Consider the following 21916-nt stretch of genomic DNA (forward strand, 5'->3'; position numbering starts at 1 on the left):
TTTAAGGCAATTCTTCTCCTCATTTGCCTTTTGTTTTGCTTTTTCCATTAGTCCTAAACTGGTTTTTAACATTTTATTTTCTTCAGTATTTTTTATATATCTTTCACCAAGCTGTTGATCTGGTTTTCATGATTTTTCTGCATCACTCTCATTCCCCCCCCCCCCCCCATTTTTTTCTCCATCTCCCTTAATTGTTTTTCAAAGTTTTTTTTGAGCTCATACACAGTCTGAGCCCATTTTCTGTTTCTTTTGGAGGTTTTGGATACAGAAACCTTGATTTTGTCATCCTCTCAGTATGTGTTTTGATCTTCCATGGGATTAAAGTAATTCTCTGTGGTTATATTCTTCTTTTTCTGTTGTTTACTCATTTCCTCAGCCCAAGACAGCACTTTCAAGTCTCTGGGGTTTTTTGGGGGGGGACACTCCACTGGGACCTTTATTCTTTCAAGGTCTTATGCTCTCTTGCCTTACTTTGATACGTAGATGCCGCCCCCCCACTTCCCTCTGCCCTGGAGTTATAAGAAGGATTCTGCTGTCTTAGTGTGGAAGCCAAACTGAAACCTGGATCTGAGTGTAGGCAAACAGCAGAGTCCTACCCAGAGGGAGAGCAGAAAAATCTCTGCAGGTCTTTCCTGACCCCTTACTGTCTCTGGGGGTGCAGGCTGCTTTCTCCAGATTCTCACTGCAGAGTCAGTGGCTGGTGCTCCCTCACTCCACACTCTTTCTGGTGTAGCAGAGTTTTCTTATCGCCCCTTCAAACTGTTGCCAGTGATCTCTGGGCTGGCCTGGGCTGGGCTGTGTTGCGCTGTGGATGTGGCTTTTTTCCAAACCCCTGGTCCTGGTGAAATACACCTTTCCCAAGGAACTTCTAATTTATCTTAGACTGGGAAAATGTATCACTCAGTCTTTCCTTGGGTTCTGTCCTTCTAAATTTTGGCTAGAGTCATCATTTGTTTGTTTTTTGGAGTTTGGTGGGGGGGGGGGGAGAAGTTCCCAGGAAATGCATTCATGCTCTCATCTTGGCTCTGCCCCCTCTTCACCCCTCTTTCAAAAAGGAATTCAGGACTTCTGGCCAAGATGGTGGAGAGAAGACAGGCACAGTTCTAAAGTCTCCTGATTTCTTCCCCATCTATCACATGAAACAAACCTCTTAAAAGAAATCTGAACCAGGAAACTCAGAAAGAAAAGCCAAGAGAGGAAAATCTACCTCAGGATTTGTCTCCCACAGCAGCCTTGGCTGAGTACTGGCAGGTGAGTCTGAGCTCCAAGGGAGGATCAGCCCTGGATCAGCCAGATCAACAGCTGAATCGGAACCAGGAGTCTGAGGGCTCCAGAGCCCGACCTGCTGGATCAGCGGTGGGGCTGGACAAAGGGGGCTTGGGTCCAAGGGGAAGCAGAGGCACTGGTGTTGGTGCTGTCCCCCTGGAGCTTGGGGAAGGGGCTGCGGGGAGAGGTCTGGTGCAGGAGAGCTGCGGACACCATCCCTGGGCTCCTCAGGTCTGAGAAACTCTGAGCCCATGCCTCCATTGCACTGAGGCCTCCTCCCAAACAAATGCAAATGATTTCTGCCTCAGGCCCAGGTGTGTGAGCAAAAGAACCAGCCCAGCTGAGGAATCACCTCAGGCCAGGGTAAAGCCCACCATTGATTGAAGGCAAAAGAATTCAATAGCTCCAATTCCCTCCCTCAAGCAAAGGGAGAAGGCCTGGCAACCAAGGTCACAGACACCCCAGAGAGGGCAACCAGCACCTCCTACTGGTCAGCCAGAGAAACTGCACTCAGTAAAGCCTTTAGAGATCCCAAGCCCAGGGGAACCAGCCCCACCCAACTCAAGGTCTTAGCATAATGAAGAAGGGTCAGCAGAAAGGTGGATCCATAGAAAAATTCCTGGAAGGGAAAGACCCCAACCCAGAGAGACCTGGAACCTCTGAGGAGAATACAATCTGGTCTCCAGCACTTAAAGACTTCCTTGAAGAAATAAGGAAGGACTTTAAAAATCAACTGGAAAATTTGGGGGTAGACAATTAATACCTTGCAACAAGAAAACAAAACCTTAGAAAGTAGAATTGGACAATTACAAAATGAGAACAATTCTCTCAGATCCTCAAATGAGCAAATGCAAAAAGAAATTAATTCTCTCAAAACCTCAATTGGTCACATGGAAAGCTCTTTCAAAAGTAGAATTGACCAATTCGAAAAGGTTAATGAAGAAAACTCCTCCCCCCATAAAATAATGGAGTCTACAGAAACTAATGACTCCACGAAACAGCAAGAGTCAGTTAAACAAAATCAAAAAATAGAAAAAATAGAAGCAAATGTGAAATACCTCATCATCAAAAAAGGAATTCAGGTTGAAGATAAGGACCAAAATGGGTTCCAGAGAACAACTGATGAAATATATGTCTTTCTTCTGGTTATGTGGGTGGGGAGGAGGTGAAGAGGAAGCAAGAGGACTGAAGAGTATCATTATCAGAATGCTATTGCAGTCTGGTTATGGGTTTTTCTTTGGTATGAAAAAAGATTTTATATGGGGGTGGCATAATCAGGAAACAATCATAGTATAAAAATCAAAATTATTTTTTAAAAAAAGTATGTGATAAATGTCTTTATTGCTTCAGGTTGATTTCTGAAGCAGCAGATTCAGTCTATTGCCAAATAGATATTTATTCCCTTTGTAGTTTGACTAAAATGACTTGTGAGACATCCAGAGTCACATTCAAGTTAAAATGCAACATCAGAAACAGACTATAGAGCCTCTACTTGATATTTGATAATAAATATAGAACAAAGATAGCACATATGTCCTTTATAAAGTTCAACTGAAATTCATTTTCTTAGCTAAAAAATACTGACCATATCCCAGTAATCATCTAAAAATAGATGTAAAGTGTAAATTCTCCATATGTCAAGTACAGTACCACTTCTAGACACTGAGAAGAGCAAAGCAGTACAAATACTTTGCGGAGTAAGCTAAGACCCACAAATATCTCTTTTCAGAACTTAAACTCCATGCAACCATGGTTTCTAGCTAAGAAGCCAAAGCATATGCAAGAGTTCTAAAAGTGCCTCCTCTTTTGCTTTACTGTATCTGGTCTCATTTGCACACTGAATTTCAGACTTAGAAGGGATCTAAATTATCATCTAATGTTAATCTAATCATTTCATCTGTTAGTGAGGAAGCCAAGGTCCATACGGTGGAGGGACTGTCTTCAAATTATATTGATAGGACTATGCGTTGTATCTAAGTCTACAGAGTCTTATTTCACTATTCTTATCACTCCCCCATATTTTTTCTAACCAAAAATGCTGATTCTGGAGTCTGCTCCACAGATGCTTTGAAGGAGTTAACAGGTATAAACAGGGATTTTACACCAAATCTTTAAAACAGGTACAATGGAATAGTTGTAAAAAAATCATTGCTTTAAAATAGAGTAGACATTTTGATCAACTTTATCAAATTGCATACTATTTTCCAAAGGTTTCAATATTTAAAACAGAAGGCAGAGAAGCTACATCTAAATTTAAAAAAAAATCAACCTCATAGATGTTTTCTACCCTATCAACTCAATATTAAACCCAAATTAATAACTAATGTAGCTTTGGATTTACTCTTTAAAAATGCTTTCATACCCAAAAATGAATGATTTGTAGACCTCACTTTCTTTTGACTTTTTTACTATTTAGACTGTATCTGACTAAAGACAAGGAAAGAAGACTATACCAAAAAGCCAGATTTGTTCCCTTGCTAAGAGGTTGGGCAACTGACTTGGTGGAAATATAGCCAAGAAAAGCAAACTAAAACAAGATTTGATAATTATCTGTGGATTTGAATGATCTGTGTTGCCAATCTTCCTTGGTGATTAGCTTGCATAATTAGGAGCTGACATGGCAGTTTAACAAGCATCTAACTGAAATGATATCACAGCAGCTGTGACCAAGAAAAAAAATTAAAATCTGCACAAATTTTCTAATAAGAGATGAAAATCAGGCAATCTTAAACTCATCTATCAGCAAAAATTAGGGAAAAAACAAAGAAAAAAAGAAAAAACAAAATTCATTTCTGGGATAGTGTAGTACAATTCCAGGGTTCATATCAGAGTCTTAAGTATTTGGTAAGTCACAATCTTCTGAGCTGAAGTTTCTTCTTTTACAAAATAAGGAGACTGGACTAGATGACTTTTGGGTCACTTTGGTATCCAGAGCTATGACTAAAACTAAGATCATTTCCTTGTTAGTAGAACTTTTGCAGTGTTTTGAGAGCCAATTGAAATTAAGGCTCAGAATCACAAAAGTAGTTAATATCCTTTAGTCAAGCAAAAAAAAATACACTGAAAGGGAGATTTAATCTATATAAAATATTGATAAATGCTTAATTAAAAAAAACTATTTATATTGAAAGCTCTAGTTTTTACCATTTCTTTACCTGGAATAATAAAAAAGCTGAAAATAACTATTAGGTCCCCGAACTGTATGATACTGGTGAAATGTTTGTGTGGTATGGGCATGATATTGCCACAATGTTTATGTTATATAGGTATGACATTGGTATGGTGTTTTAAACATGTTATTTGTGTGATTTTATCATTACATATTTGCTATGACATTAGTATTGTTTTACATGGTGTTTACATGACATTGGTATGACATTGGTCTTATATATTAGTCAGGTTTTTGCATGATATTAGTTTGATGCTTTGGTGTAAAATTGATGTGATTTTTAATACTGGAATGATATTGGTGCAATATTGGCATGATATATGTGTCATACTGACATGACATTGGCAAGATGTTTTTGGTGTGACATTAGCATAGTGTTTAATACTGTTATGATACTGGCATGATCTTTCTATGATTTTGGCATGGAATTGACTAATCTCTTTCAAAAAAGAAAAAAGTACGGGTCAAATGGGGGAAGAAAAGGAGTTTTTAGGGAGAATATTTGTCATGCAACTAGCCACATTTTTATCAAGGTAGAGAAATATTTGTTGTTCAAGGTCAGTTAAGAGGAGGTAACCAGATATTTTTCCAAATGGTTAAATCTATTTAAATCTGAGACATTAGGATTGAGATAGTCATTAATTCAAGAACAACAAAAAGTTTTTTTTACAAAAGTGAATGTACTTTATTGAGTCCTTGTATTTTAGTTTGTTATATTTTATTTCTTCTTCACTAATGAGGGCCTTACTCCAGTTGTTTCTGTATTACTGAAGGACTGACTACAAAGACTATTGGGATGCTCTAAATTTGATAATCTTAGACAAATCACCAATAACTCCATCCTACTTATGGGTCTGTTTGACAGAACAGATCTTGAATCTCTCTTAAAACAAATCTTAACTATGTTTTAAATTGACTTCCTGTTAGGATGCTAACATAATAATCTCATATGCAGTTGTGCACTTAGAAACTGTTCAGAAAAGAGGTAAATTAGAGAATTGAGAGATTTTTTAAAAAATAAATGCTATCATACCATTAATATCATTTTTTTTCCAAAAGTAAAAAGACCCCTATAAGAAATCATCAAAAGACTTGAAATGAATTCCACATCTTAAATCATAACTTGTTTTGCTTACCCAAGCAGTGGAAATAAAAACTTGACAAAATCATTGACCACTAACCTAAATCTTCCTACCTCACTTTTGTTCATTAAGATATTCTTGAACCTTTTGGGATTGCTTTCTGAATCAGTTTTTTTCTCAACACTTTTTTACTGTATATTCCTCTCAGTAAAAGAAAAAGATCATGCATTTCCAATATATGTATGTTTGCTTATTTATAAATTATAAACATGCAATATTATATCATTCTATATAATAAAATTTACATAAGAGATTTTAAAGGATTAGATAAAAAATAAATATTTCATTTATTAAAAACACTATTATTATTCTCACAAAAAGTTAGTATTAATACCTTTAATGAGAGCAACTTCATTAAATAGGGTTCATTATTTTCACAAATCTAAGTTTAATATTTGGTGATATAGACATTCAAAGGTCTGTTTCCCAGCCGAATTTCTTTCAGTATTTGGTTCTAATTGTGATTATAGCTGAAAAGGATATCTTTCAAAGATATTTATCTTTAAGTCAATGAAGGGTATAGATTTTTACTAAAGGGTATAGATTCTTACTAAATCATGATATTCATATCTCAGTTCCAGCTACCAATCATATGAAGATTTTTGTTGAAATTCAGATAATACATTTTCATTTTCTATGATAACAAACTGTAATGTCCTACAAACTAATCAAAGGCTGTTTCATTTTTATATTTTTAGTGTATTTTTAATTGTTTTTTGAAATTTACAACCCCCCTCTATCTCACTTCCTTCTCCCAACCAAGATGGAAGGCAGTCTAATAGTCTTTACATTGCTTCCTTCTATACATTGATCAGAATTTAATGTGTTGTAAGAGAAATCATATCCTTAAGGAAAAAAATAAGATGTAGGTGATAGCAAAATTAGATAATAAGATACCTCTTTTAAAAAATTAAAGGCAATAGTTTTTGGTTTTTGTTTAAACTCCACAATTCTTTCTTTGGATAAAGATGGTATTCTCCATTGCAAATACCCTAAAATTGTCCCTGATTGTTGCACTAATAAAATGGGCAAGTCCATTAAGGTTGATCATCACTCCTATGTTGCTGTAGGGTGTACAATGTTCTTCTGGTTCTGCTCATCTTGCTCAGCATCAGTTTGTGCAAATCCTTCCAGGCTTCTCTGAATTCCCATCCCTCCTGGTTTCTAATAGTGTTCCATAAAATACATATACCACAATTTATTCAGTCATTCCCCAGTTGATGAACATTCACTCAATTTCCAATTCTTTGCCACCACAAACAGGGCTGCTATGAATATTTTTGTACAAGTGATGTTTTTACCCTTTTGTATGATCTCTTCAGGGTATAGACCCAGTAGTGGTATTGCTGGATCAAAGGGTATGTACATTTTTATTTCCCTTTGGGCATAATTCTAAATTACTCTCCAGAAAAGTTGGATGAGTTCACAGCTCCACCAACAATGCATTAATGTCCCAGGTTTCCTGCATCCCTTCCAACATTGATCATTGTCCTTTCTGGTCATATTGGTCAGTCTGAGAGGTATGAGGTGGTATGTCAGAGATGCCTTAATTTGCATTTCTCTAATCATTAATGATTTAGAGTAATTTTTCATATGACTATGGATCACTTTGATTTCCTCAGTTGTAAATTGTCTTTGCATATCCTTTGGCCATTTGTCATTTGGGGAATGGCTTGGGTTTTTTTTGAAAATTTAACTCAGTTCTCTGAATATTTTAGAAATGAGTCCTTTGTCAGAAATACTAGTTGTAAAAATTGTTTCCCACTTTACTACATTTCTTTTGATCTTGGTTACAGTGGTTTTGTCTGTGCAGAAGCTTTTTAATTTAATGTAATCAAAATTATCTAGTTTGTTTTTAATGATGTTCTCCATCTCTTTCTTGGTCATAAGCTGCTTCCCTTTCCATAGATCTGACAAGTAGACTACTCTTTGATCTTCTAGTTTGTTTATAATATTGTTTTTTATATCTAAATCCTATCTCCATTTTGATCTTATCTTGGTATAGTGTGTGAAGTGTTGGTCTAATCTAAATTTCTTCCATGCTAACTTCCAAGTTTTCCCAACAGTTTTTATCAATGTATGCTATACATCCCAGAAACTGAACTCTTTGGGTTTATCAAACAGCAGATTACTATAATGAATTCCTGCTATCTCTTTTACACCTAGTCTATTCCACTGGTCTACCACTCTTTTTCTTAGTCAATACCAGACAGCTTTGATGACTGATGCTTTATAACATAATTTTATATCAGGTAGGGCTAAGCCACCTTCTTTTGTACTTTTTTTTCATTAAACTCCTGGAAATTCTTGACTTTTTATTTCTCCATATGAATTTACTTACAACTTTTTCTAACTCATTAAAATAATTTTTGGAATTTTGATTGGTAGGGTGCTAAACAAGTAGTTTAGTTTTGGTAGAACTGTCATTTTTATTATATTAGCTTGACCTATCCATGAGCAGTTGATGTTTGCCCAGGTATTTAAATCTTATTTTATTTGCATGAGAAGAGTTTTATAATTGTTTTCAAAAAGTTCTTGAGTCTGCCTTGGCAGGTAGACTCCCAGGTATTTTATTTTGTCTGAGGTTATTTTTAATGGGATTTTTCTTTCTAGCTCTTTCTGCTGTTATCTTGCTAGTCATATATAGAAATGTTGAGGATTTATGTGGGTTTATTTTATATCCTGCAACTTTACCAAAGTTGCTAATTCTTTCTAATAGATTTTTGGATGATTTTTTAGGATTCTCTAGGTATACCATCATGTCATCTGCAAAGAGTAGAGTTTTGTTTCTTCCTTCCCAATTCTATTTCCTTCAATTTCTTTTTCTTCTCTTATTGCTGAAGCTAACATTACTAACAAAATATTGAATAGTAGTGGTGATAATGGGCATCTTTGTGCCCCCCTGATCTTATTGGGAATGCCCATTTTTATATTTTTGATAAATGGATTTAAAATTCACTAAAATCTTTTTTAAGAAATACTTTAAAAATAAGAAAATTCTATTTTCAATGTTTTTTTGCATGTGCAGATAAACAGGATTATATAAGTGATATAACTATCACTTCAACACTACAAAAAGGAGAGAATATCCCATTTTCATTTTGTATACTCAGAATTAATTACAATAAATGTTTACTTGCTTACAAAGATTAAGTATCCAGGAAAACAGGGTGGTCAGCAGCATCAAAGGTTGCAGAGGGAAGTATAGAAAGTGAGAGAAGACCATAAAATTTTGCAATCAATAGATCATTGGAGTTTTTACATGTAATTAGAGGTAATAATTCTTTTAAAAGAAAAAAAATTTCAAAAACTTCATAAGAAAGTTTGGAGATAGTTTCTGTACAGTGCTGTCAGTGATAATGAATGATGCTGTTGGAAATCTTGAGAGAGTGGAATTTCAGAAAAGGGACTTTTTTTTAAGCAAGGATAATTTAATGAATCCCACAATGTAAGACACAATTCAATAAACTCTGCTCAGTTCAGGGGAGGGAGGAGTTGTTACTTCAATAGTCACTGCCTAGGAGTGCAGATCACAACTTCTGAGTGACACACCACAAATATAACAGCAGGGTGTGGGGATGCAGTTGCTGTGATTTGAGTTAGGTTAAATAACCATTCTCAGGGGTGAATGTCACTCTGCAGCCTTTGTCACTGTCAGTCATCCTCTTTACCCTCTTAACCTCTTCTCTATAGATTCTCACAACATTGTTCTCCCCTGGTTCTCTTACTTATTTGACCACTCCTCAGTATCCTATTTTGGATCTTTATCCAGGTCATGATCACAAAGAGTAGATGTTTGCCACTTCTTTGTCCTGATTCTTCTTCTCCTCTTCCTCTATACTATTTTACTTAGGAATTTCAGCAGCTACCTTGAATTCAGTTATCATCTCTCTGTTGAAGATTCTCAGACCTGCTTACCCAGTCTTAACCTTTCTCTTTTATAATTAATATTTTATTTGTTTTCCAATTATATACAATAGTAGTTTCTACTCATCATTTTCTTTAAGACTTTGAATTTTACAATCTTTCCTCTACCCTCCCTTCCCTCCCCATCCCCCACAGAAGGCAGTCTGATAATCTTTACTTTGTTTCCATGCTATACATTGATAGAAATTGAATGTATTGGGAGAGAAATCATATCCTTGAGGGGAAAATAAAATATTAGAGATAGCAGAATCATGTAGTACATAAGAAACTTTTTAATTTTAAAAACTGAAGGTAATAGACTTGGGACTTGGTTTAAACTCCACAGTTCTTTCTCTGAGTACAGATAGTATTCTCCATTGCAGTTGTTCTAAAATTGTCCCTGATTATTGCATTGATGAATTGAGCAAGTCCAGTAAGTCTGATCATCACCCCCATGTTGTTGTTATGGTGTACAATGTTCTTCTGGTTCTACTCATTTCACTCATCATCAGTTCATACAAGGCTTTCTAGGCTTCTCTGAATTCCCATTGCTCTTGATTTCTAATAGAACAATAGTGTTCCATAATGTACATATACCACAATTTATTTAGCCATTTCCCAATTGATGGACATTCACTTGATTTCCAATTCTTTGCCACCACAAACAGGGATACTATGAATATTTTTGTATAAGTGATGGTTTTACCCTTTGCATGATATCTTCAGGGTATAGACCCAGTAATGGTATTGCTGGATCAAAGGGTATGCACATTTTTATTGCTTTTGGACATAATTCCAGATTGCTCTCCAGAAAGATTGGATGAGTTTGCAGCTCCACCAACAATATATTAGTATCCCAGATTTCCCACATCACTTCCAACACTGAATATTGTCTTTTCTGGTCATAATGGGCAATCTGATAGGTGTGAGATGGTACCTTAGAGCTGCTTTAATTGCATTTCTCTAATCAGTAATGATTTAGACAATTTTTCATATGACTATGGATAGCTTTGATTTCCTCACTTGTAAATTGCCTTTGCACACCTGAAAACTTACATATGTCACATCTTGGACTAATGCCACCTTAGGATGAGGAGTTATAATGGATGAAGGGACTAGTATAGTTTTGTTGGAGATAAACCTATCATTGACTATTGTGGGAAGGGTGGAAGATGACCCATTGTTTCACCCTCTATTTGGTTGATCCCATACATTTTGGGGTCATATAATGGCATCACTTTGGAAACACTGCTCTATGTTATTTAGTAATCCTATCTGTGTGAAAGCTTATGTCAAGGGAAATGGGAAAAAGAGAAAGTAGATTTTCATTGATTAAAAAAATAAAATTTAATTAAAAAAAGAAAAAATGTAGGTTCCTAAACAATTTTTGTCTTTGTATTCTCAGGAACTTGCATAGTTCCTAGCATATAGTGGGTGCTTAATGCATGATTATTGATAGATTAATTATATTTGGTCCAGAAATAATTGTATCAAATGGACTTGGTTAAATAAATATAGTACTGTGCCAGGTAATGGGTAATGAGACCTAATTAGACTTTATCCCTTCCCTCAAGGAGCTCATAGACCACATTGTTACCAACCTTCTTGTTGCTTGTCCTTGTTCTTGAAGAAGGCCATGACATGTTGGAGGTGGTGCCAGGATAAACAGGTGAATTGGATTTGAGTGAGGGGTGCTGTGCTAAGTCATCAGTCTTACTTTCTCCTCAGAGTCATCTGAGTCCAGTGACCAGATATAAATCAGGACCACTAGAGATGTCCCTGGATGTGAGGCAATTGGAATTAAGTGAGTTGCCCAAGTTCACCCACTAGTAAGTGTCAAGTGTCTGAGCCTGGATTTGAACTCAAGTCTTCTTGATTCCAGGACTGCTGCTCTATCCACTATGCTACCTAGCTGCCCCTGTTATCAACACATTATTAAGTGATGAGCTGGTCATGGCGTGTCTGCATGATCCACCACTGAATCTCTGAAACCACTCAGACTTGTCCCCTCTCCACATTTTACACCTCTTTGAAAATTCTGTCCTTCATCAACATTTCTTATCATTGAATCCCTTTCTGATGCTTCATGATCCTTTCAATTCTGTGACCCCAGTGAAACCTCTCTGAGATTGTCCTTCCACCTGGGGTCGGCATACTTCCCTGGGCAATGCCTTGTTATAAAAGCCAATTTCCCCATCACTTTACAATCCTCTTCTCCCCAGTCACTCTTATTCTGCCTTGTCTAGCTCATCTTTCAGGTCCTTGTAACAGGACATTCACATCTTACTTGCAGAACCAGAGATATAGTAAGTTTTCCCCAGGTACTGTTTATTCAGTTCCTAAAATCCAAGGTAAAGCACAATGGAAGTCAACTTCTCTACAAAAGATGACTACCTGAACTTCTTCAATCCTTGAACTTACCTGCAAACTTATTATGCCTTCAGATCCAGTACTTCTAAAGAAAACCAAATGCTGATGGATATCCTGAAAAAACTGTCAGAGACATTCTCTTTGGGTAAGTTTGTCAGTATTTATCACTTGACCCTGAGAATTCCATCACCAGGGAATAGCTGATTGATACATTCAAGTCAGGAAAAGAAGCATTTTTAAGAACTTATTAAATACCAGATACTGTGGCTAGAAATAAAAACACAATTGTCACTACTATAGATTGAGGAACAGTGCTCACTTGTTAAAAACCTGTCTTTCAAATGATGTAAATGTGACCAGGGAAATATTTTTCCCCTAAATTTTCTATAGTCAGTATCTTTATTCAGAAAGTTTTGAATAAATTTTTAAAAATACATAAAGATAAGAATTTGTCATATGAACCATTTGTTTAGTATTGGTATAAATATCAATGAAATATGTATTTATTCTTCCATAGGAAAACACAAGGAGAAGCTACAAATGTCAGCATCCTTAAGAATTTTTATCAGGAGCAAAAAAAAAAACTCCTCTGTAAAACTAGCTATGAGCATTTTTCAAGGTTTTTTCCATGGATTCAAGAATGCGCTAGTCCAGGTTTATCCAGTCACCTTTCTCCTTCTTATACAAATATACATGAGATGTCCATTCAGTGCCAAAGTTACGTAGACTTCCAAAAATATGAGGCTACAAGATTTTGACCCACTATTTCTCAGGTTGCAATTAGTGAAGTCTGGCAGATGTGTATTAGTCATATTTTTTCTTTTGATTTTAATTCTTTCTATTTTCTTTGAGGACTTCTTTCTAGTTGTTTTCAATTTTTTCTTTGCCAAAGAACTGTTTCAAGTTCTTGTTTAAGGATTTCCTTCCAGACTTTTTCAATATAATTGGCTTACTAAAGTAGGGACATTCATCAAAGTAGATGTTAAAAGTTCACAGACCTCTCAGCATCTCATATAAATAAGGTATGAAGGAAAGGCTGTCCATACTGGAAATTATTACATACTTTACCTGAATGGCATCTTATAGGTGCTAAACATAAAAAATTCTATATTTCCTATGCATTCTACATTTCTACATTGTGAATTCAGATTTGTCCAAGACAGCACATACTGGAAAAGCGATTTTAACACATTTTTCAAATTTTGTTACAGGCTATTTTATGAATCCCACATGTGTATATTGTCATTCAGTTTAATTCTCAGGGCTTTTGCTCCATAATCAGCACCAAGAAAGATGTATTCAGGAAGCATTGTAGGATGTCTGGGAATCTACATCTATATTTATTTAAATTCTTAATTCCAACCAAGTCCATTATGACTTGTTCTGTGATCTAGAGAAAGGCAGTCAATCTCTGAATCTCTCTTATGGAATGAGGATATTAATATCCATTCCTCTTTCCAAAGGATCTTGTGGGTATTCATTAGATAAATGTCCCTGAATCTGTAAAGTCTATGGAGGAATTACATGATCTTTAGGGGGTTATTATTTTGATTTATCTTCCCCAAATGTAATTCTCTGGCATCTTTTCTTGACTCTTTTTAGTATTCTAGGTGGATTGAGGATTTGTATGCAATTTTTCTCTCACTAACAAGACCCCACAATGTCTCAGAAATGTTTGCATTTGAGCTGAGAGATGGGAGGTGAGTTTTGGCTCAAAGTCTAACACTGTTGATGAGCAAACCTATGAGCAATCTTGGGTAAATGGTTTGTTCACTCTGGGTCTCAGTTTCCTTGGTGATAGCTAAGGTTTCCACTCAATCCCAGTTCCATAGATTCTTTATCATAGATGAAATTTCAGTGATAGGAAAATATTTCAATATAGAGGATTTCAAGCCAAATGACATTGCTACCAAATAGACATTCAATTCTGTATCCAGATATTCACAATATTTTTATTACTTTTTTGGTTTAGTCATTCAGTCATGTCCAGCTCTTGTACCACAGTATGCTAATACTGTCCATGTAATTTTCTTGGCAAAGGTACTGGATTGATTTACTATTTTCTTCTTTGGTGGACTTGTCCAGGGTCCATAGTAATTCAAGTTAATAAAGAACTCCACATAAATTGTCTTATTTGGTCCTCACAATAACAATATGATATAGGTGCTGTCAGTCTCCTCATTTTATAGGTTAGGAAATTGTCAAATATGTGTGTGCATACATATATGCTACTTTGGGAGCTATATCTGAGGTGTCTATTGAAAATACATTTTTTTTAATTAGTTTTCAATTGTATGTTTTCTAAGTGACTTTGTAGCAAAAGTTTAGTTGAAAATCAAATGCCAGAGAATGAACAGTGGAGCCAGGAGTAGAAAGTAGTTTTTTGGACTCCCCATTCACTGTATTTTTTTTTTTTTTTTTTTTTTTTACCATTTAACACTCTTACTATTATCTGGGGATGAGTTTTATTACCTGTAAAATGAGGAAGAGAAGTTTCATTGTGAGAAACTCACAGGTACTGTGGCAGGTTTCAAAGAAATTTTTTTAAAAATACATTTGAAGGGGCGGTTAGGTGGTTCAGTGGATAGAACAGTGACCCTAGAGTCAGGCATACCTGAGTTCAAATCCAGCCTCAGACACAATAATTACCTAGCTGTGTGGCCTTGGGCAAGTTACTTAACCCCATTGCTTTGCAAAAAACTAAAAAATAAAATAAAAAGTGCATTTGAAAATGAGTCATATACTTTAAAACTTAGAGATATCCATGTATAAAAATTATTCAACACAAACACAGTGAAGGTCCCAAGTAGGCCCTCAGTTCAGAAATTCATGTTGATAAGGAAGTTCCAGATAAGGAAGTTCTGCACAGAATGGTGTCCCTGATCATCCATTTTTGCCTCTTCCCTGGGATAGGCAGGGTGAAAGGCGATGTCTTGATTGACATTGGCTCTGGGCCCACCATTTACCAATTCCTCTCTGCCTGTGAGTTCTTTAAAGAGATTGTGGCCACTGACTACATTGACCAGAACCTTGAGGAACTCAACAAGTGGCTGAAGAAGGAGCCAGGGGCATTTGATTGGTGTCCTGTGGTGAAATATGTGTGTGAGCTGGAAGGAGACAGGTAGGCATTTTTCTTCCTTCTTACTAGATCTCTGGAGTCCCTTGGATTCTGCACAATTTATCTTTGGTGATCCAAGTGCAAAGGAACAAAAGAATATCAGAGATAGAGAAAATGGAAACAGAGATAGATGGATGGATAGATAGATAGACAGACAGATAGACAAAGAGAGAGAGAGAGATAAAGACAGAAAAAGACAAAGGGAGAGAGAGATAAAGACAAAAAAAGACAAAGGGAGAGAGAGAGAGAGAAACAGATACAGAGACCAAGAGACAGAAACAAAGAGACATACAGAGAGACAGACAGACAGACACACACACACACACACACAGACAGACAGACAGACAGAGAGACAGAAAGACAGAGAGAGTCACAGGGGGGGAGAGGGGAAGGCAGGGAGATACAGAGACACAGGGAGACAGAGTTAGATAGATACCCATAGAGAGATTCAGACAAAGGTAGAGAACCAGAGGCCCAGATAGAGAATCTCACAGAGACAAGCAGAAAGAGGAAAAGGAAAAAAGAAACAAATTAATGGAGAGACATGAATGAGACAAGAAAGAAAGAGATGTGATATCTTTTCAGGGTCTAGAATATACATGAGGGTAGATCTGGGAAAAACTTTTTAATGTGAGAGAGAGAAGGGAATAAGAGATAAAAAGAACCAGGAATTCTTTGAAAGAATTCCAACTCCAACTCAGAACTTCTTTTCCCATGTTAATATTTGCCCTCTAAGGTTAGGTGCCATTGCTAGTAATCTGAATGTTCAGTGAGAATGTGACTGATGCTCAATGTCCCAGGTCTCCTTATTGCAGATGCTATAGTGAGTCAGCCTTCAATGGAGGATTCTCTTCATAGCAGAGGACAAGTGAAAAGGGCAGGATTTCTGGGCTGCATTAAGAGAATATGCCCATCCCATTTATATATCAGTGTAAACTCCTTATAGTGCTTCTAGAAAACAGGAAAAATATCTAACTATGAGTCAGAAAAGAGAGGGAACCTGAGGGAAAGAGAAAGACAGACAGATAGATAGATAGATAGATAGATAGATAGATAGATAGATAGATATAGATGGATGGTAGGGGGAGAGAGAGAGAGAGAGAGAGAGAGAGAGAGAGAGAGAGAGAGAGAGAGAGATGGCGGGGGGTGAAGGAGAGACAGAAGGAGAGAGGAAGGGAGAGAAGTACCCTTTTATCAATATTTGGATTTCTTAGTGTGTTCAATTTGCATGTACATTAACCTTCCTGGTTAAAGTGCAAAGAAAATAAATATGTAATTCCAGCAATTTGCAGTTTTGAAAAATTGGGAAGTTAAAACATTCCTGTAATAGAAAATGCTTTTAATTTTTAAAAAAACATATTTTTCTATAGCAAGTTGGGAAAAATTCAGAATAACTGATACTAACCTGAAATCCATCCCAACTGAGAAACTAAAATATAATTCAACTAATGGAGATTCTCTATTATAGTACATTACAAGGGCACTCCACAGTGTGATCTCACTTTTTTTCTACTTAACAAGAGGAAAACTTGCAAATATTCAAGTTTTTAGATCTATACTGTTAATTAGGCCTTAGAAAAATGTTATCAGGGCACCAACAATGACCTCTACCAATTATTATTTTTTATAATTTTGTCTATTTCAGAGAGAAGTGGACTGAGAAAAAGGAAAAGTTAAGAGAGAGGGTAAAGCAGTTTCTGAAGTGTTATATGATCCAAAGTCAGACACTAGACCCTATTTCCTTTCCTCAGGCTGATTGCTTGCTCAGCACATATTGCTTGGAATTGGCTGCAAACCTACCTACCTTCCAGCAGTCCCTGAAGAACCTCAATGGTCTCCTGAAACCTGGGGGATACGTGGTGCTTGTTACTGCTTTGAAAGGCAATTACTACATGGTTGGTGACCAGAGGTTCTCCCTTCTCTTCCTTACTCAGGAGGAAGTTGAGGCTGCTTTGGAGAAAGCTGGTTTCATAAAAGAAAAGTCTGAGGTCATTCTTCATCATTATTCCAGAGCCAACACAGATAATGATGGGGTTCTCTATTTTGTGGGGAGGAAAACTAAATAAATCCATGGACATTCAAGCTTAATCACATTCTTCTTCCTTACCAAAGCTAAATTTGTCAAAATTCATTTTTTCTATAGCTATTGGTAAAAACTTTTCTATCCTCTTCCCAAATGGTATGGTGTGAGGTATTGGCTGTCTCTGGGGTAATGGGATCTGGACAAATTGTCTGAATGGCATACTGTCAGTACTCAATTCTATTAAAATAATACACTTACTTCATTCAGCTAACTCCAGGTCTTGAGTATTACTACTGTGTCTGCCTAAAACATTGAATAGAAAGGTGAATGAGATGCATATAGTCCAGATCAGAAAAGAAACTAAAGTAGTGTCAGACACTATGGTAAGCTGTGGAAATAGAGAAAACACACTTCCCAGTTTTTCAATCTACTCACCTACCATGACTTACTTTTCTGTACCTTACTTACACATAGAGGTGGTCATATCTTGAATCTCACCATCACCCACAAATGTCCTAAGTCATATTTCCACCATTCAATATATCTGTTCTTTTAGTAGCCTTTGAAATTGTGAAAGCTTTAATGATGACAGATGATTCATTGTCTGGGTCCTCGATATAATACCATTAACATTAGCTCTGGTTGTGGTTTAGAGACTCCTCTAGGAGGGGATCTGGAAGAAGGAGTAAGGATAATTTCACTTTCTACCTGCTAGAAGACATAAAACCACAGGCTTCTTGTTAACGAATGACCTGGGTCCTTCCTCTTGTAACAGGCACCTTCCTGGTCAAATTGTCCATCAGAATAGAAATTGGAACCTAAGAAACAAAAAGCACTAGTATTTGTTTTTCCTTGTCTTTCTTTTCCTTTTTTTTTTAAAAAAAAAAATTCAAACCAGTTACCAGCGTAAACCACAAGGAAACAATGAGTGGGGAAGTTGTAGGATGCAAATTATAAAATATTTTAACCCTGACGCTTGAGAATTTTGCTTTGTTTTTACCATTTCCATAATAGAGGTAATAGGGAAGTAATGACAAAAGTAAGGAAGACTTGGATTCAGGACCTGTCTCTGCCACTTACTAAATATGTCTTTTAAATTCTCAAGCAACCCTTTAAGAGTTATAGAACTTTGGTGTGAACCGTAATATCATAGGTCCTTGTTATATTCACCTTCCTCTCCTCTGAAGAAGCATTCCAGATTCATCCTAAGCAAATACTAAAATAAGTGAAGATAGTGTGGATCCCATGACCAATTGGACAGAAGACTAGGCATTTTTCTATACTTTTTAAAAAAATTTTAAGTTATTTATTCATAATTTTACAAATTTTTCCCTAATCTCACTTCCCTCTCCCCACCCCCCACAGAAGGCAGTCTATTACTCTTTACATTGCTTCCATGCTATACATTGATCTAAGTTGAATGTGATAAAAAAGAAAGAAATCATATTCTTTTTTTTTGCAAGGCAAATGGGGTCAAGTGGCTTGTCCAAGGCCACACAGCTAGGTAATTATTAAGTGTCTGAGGTTACATTTGAATTCAGGTACTCCTGACTCCAGGGCCGGTGCTCTATGCACTGCACCACCTAGCCACGCAAGAAATCATATTCTTAAGAAAAAAATATGAGATAGCAAAATTACATAATAACTTTTTTTTTTAAATTAAAGATAATAGTCTTTGGTCTTTATTTAAACTTCACAATTCTTTCTTTGGATACAATTGGTATTCTCCATCACAGATACCCTAAAATTGTGCCTGATTGTTGCACTGATGGAAGGAATAAGTCCATTCATTTTTTCTATCCTTAAGACATCTCACCTCTTCATTTATGTTCAAGAGACCAAACAAATTCATTTGTCTTCTTAGTCTAGGACACCAAAAACATTAACAATTTGATGAACAACTGAGATGGTTAATCCCTTATTCCTAATGTGCTAATTCAGTGCCATCTCCCTCTTGGTACACCATGTTTCTGCAGTAGGCTGCACAAGCTTGCCCGTGGGCTTTTAACAGAACTCAATTCTCATCCTTCTTCCTCACTGGGACTTGTCTCTGTCAGATGATACTGATGAAAAACATAGACAGAAGCTTGTTCAAGCTGGGAGAGCACTGAGGGAGTACCCTGGGCTGCAACAGAACTCAGTCAGAGAACTGAGGGAATGAGGCAGGGTGTGTGTGTGTGTGTGTGTGTGTGTGTGTGTGTGTGTGTGTGTATTTGTGTGTATGTGTGAATCCACAAAGCTTGAGGAAAAAACCAAGCTTGACTTTTTTTTTTGGTTTTTGCAAGGCAAATGGGGTTAAGCAGCTTGCCCAGGGCCACACAGCTAGGTAATTAAGTGTCTGAGACCAGATTTGAACCCAGGTACTCCTGACTCCAGGGCTGGTGCTTTATCCACTGAGCCACCTAGCCGCCCCTAAAGCTTGACTTTTAAAAAAGTGATAACATAGCACAAGTTGTTTTTCTGTGGTTCTGCTTAACTCACTATATATCTGTCCAACAGCCTTGGAACTCCCTTTAACACTATCTTCTGCTTCTCTGCTTAGAGAGTGGGGCCAGAAATTCTAGACTTCCTTTTAGAGACAGAGCTCAGCTCACACACCCCATTTCTCACCTTGCTGCACCACTTTGGAATTTTTCTGATTGATTCTCTTCCATGTCTCTGAGTTGGGCACCCTCTTGTCCCCCTTTCCCCACCTACTACTTTTCATCTTCCTTCTTCCATTAGATTGTAAGTTCCTTGAGGGTGGGGGGCTATCTTGGGGAGGGGGGCTATACCTAGAACTTGACACAGTTCCTGGCACCCAGTGGGCATTTAATAAATGTTTATGGATTGTTTGATTGATAGAAGCTTTCCCATTAAATACAGGAGTAAAGCAATGGTGTCCATGCTTCCCACTGTTATTTGGAACAGTCCTGGAAATGCTAGCAATAGCAATAAGAAAAGAGAAAGAAGTTAAATGCTTAAAAGAGGTAAACAGGAGCTAGAACTATCTGTATTTATTAGTGTCATCATGTTTTACTTAGAAAATCCTAAGGAATTGCACTTTCTAAATGAAAAATTATTGACAGCAAATTTTTAGGCTACAAAATAAATCCTGAAAAATCAACAGCAGTTCAATATTATAAGAAATATTAGAGAAATAAATTCCATTACAAATGACTTAAAATGTTTAAACTATTTGCTAAGTGGTCTATCAAAGCAGATGCTATATTTGTTCCTTAAAGAAATAAAGAATAGTTTAATAGCTGGAGGAATATTTAATGCTCAAGACTGGGTCATATGAACATGGCAATAAAAATGGCAATACTACTAAAAGTTAATTTATAGCTTTATGTTATGCCAAAAATTAATCAAAGAAATACTTTATACAACTTAATAACATAATAACAAATCTATTTCAAGAAACAAAAATATATACCTTAAAGGGAAATATGAAAAAAATAGGGATGAAGAGGGAATAGTACTTCTAGACCTCAAACTATATTATAAAGCAGCTGTCATCAAAATATTTTGTATTTGTGGGTGGCTAGATGGTGTAATGGATAAAGCACCAGCCTTGGAGTCAGGAGGACCTGAGTACAAATCTGGCCTCAGACACTTAATAATTACCTAGCTGTGTGGCCTTGGGCAAGCCACTTAACCCCATTTGCCTTGCAAAAAAAAAAACCCTAAATAAAAAATATTTTGTATTTGTTAAAAAAAAATAATGAAATAAATCAAAGTAATGGACTAGAATGGGAAGAATCAGGAATTCAATAACTGATTGTTTATGAAGTAGAAAACACTAATTACCCAGAAAAGAATTCATTTACTAAAAACAAAAACAACACTGAAGTGTATGCTAAAATAAATTCTTAATGTAACCTTAATATTGAAGATCACACTATAGCCTGCAACTTTGCCATACTACTTTGGGTATCTCATTGAATATCTTTATGATTTATTTAGGATTTTTCTCACCATTTTGACTTAGGGCAAATCTATGTGGACTCCAACCATCCAGATGTCAGTGACTCTCTTTCCCTATCTTTCAGAAATCACAACATGATGGGCAGTTCCAGTCTTATAACAGTCTTAAAACAGGAAAGAATACATGCAAAGAGTTAAAGAATAGAGAAATGTGTTCATGGACTACAAGTTGACTTTGGATGGGATGGGGAAGGCTAAAGACCCTTCTGTCATTGTCTCTTTCACTAAAATTTGGTGAGGCTGGAAGAAAACAAAGGAAAAAAAACAGATCAAAGATGACTAAAGACTTTTGAATGCATCCCAATTCTGCCTATGCCTCTTCATCACATAGCACACTGGAACCAATTACAAAATGTCTGTGTGAATGTCTTAACTTAGTGAGTAAAGCTTTCCATTATATGACACCTTGCATTTCTATGAGCAAGCTCCCTAGTCTCTTTATTTGACAGATTGATTAGCCTACCCTACCATATTCACTTTTGAACTTAGTTGTCAAGTACATTCTTCAGGTTTATATTAACATTTAATGGATAGGGTGGTTAGGTGGCGTAGTGGATAAAGCACCGGCCTTGGAATCAGGAATACCTGGGTTCAAATCTGGTCTCAGACACTTAATAATTACCTGGCTGTGTGGCCTTGGGCAAGCTACTTAACCCCATTTGCCTTGCAAAAACCTAAAAAAAAATTTAATGGATGAACTTTTTGTATAAATGTCCACTTGTAATAACAAAACAGGGTTTGGGACAGTTTTCCCTAAAGGATATTCTTTTATCTTCACATACCAACTTTTCTTTAAAGCAATTTCTAGCTACATATCATAATGAACAATTCCAAAATAGTCAGTTATTTTCCTTGACTTCCTTAGACTGAAATAGAAACCACACTGAGAACCCTGGCTTCCCTGAGACTCTGTTTAGCATTAAGTAGGAGACAGACAGGCATTAGGCTATGTG

The 21916-nt window shown here is 36.4% G+C and overlaps 1 protein-coding gene across 1 annotated transcript; it reads left to right on the plus strand.

The window, feature by feature from the left end:
• Positions 1-5935: 5935 nt before the first annotated feature.
• On the plus strand, positions 5936-17234 carry LOC141508273 (nicotinamide N-methyltransferase-like). The gene is made up of 4 exons (XM_074216717.1): positions 5936-11998; positions 13456-13553; positions 14767-14974; positions 16617-17234. The coding sequence occupies exons 2-4, from the start codon at positions 13547-13549 to the stop codon at positions 17035-17037; spliced, it is 636 nt and encodes a 211-aa protein (XP_074072818.1). The 5' UTR covers positions 5936-11998; positions 13456-13546; the 3' UTR covers positions 17038-17234.
• The last annotated feature ends 4682 nt before the right edge of the window (positions 17235-21916 follow it).

The sequence above is a fragment of the Macrotis lagotis genome, chromosome 1 (genome assembly GCF_037893015.1).
Source record: "Macrotis lagotis isolate mMagLag1 chromosome 1, bilby.v1.9.chrom.fasta, whole genome shotgun sequence".
NCBI lineage: Eukaryota > Metazoa > Chordata > Mammalia > Peramelemorphia > Peramelidae > Macrotis > Macrotis lagotis.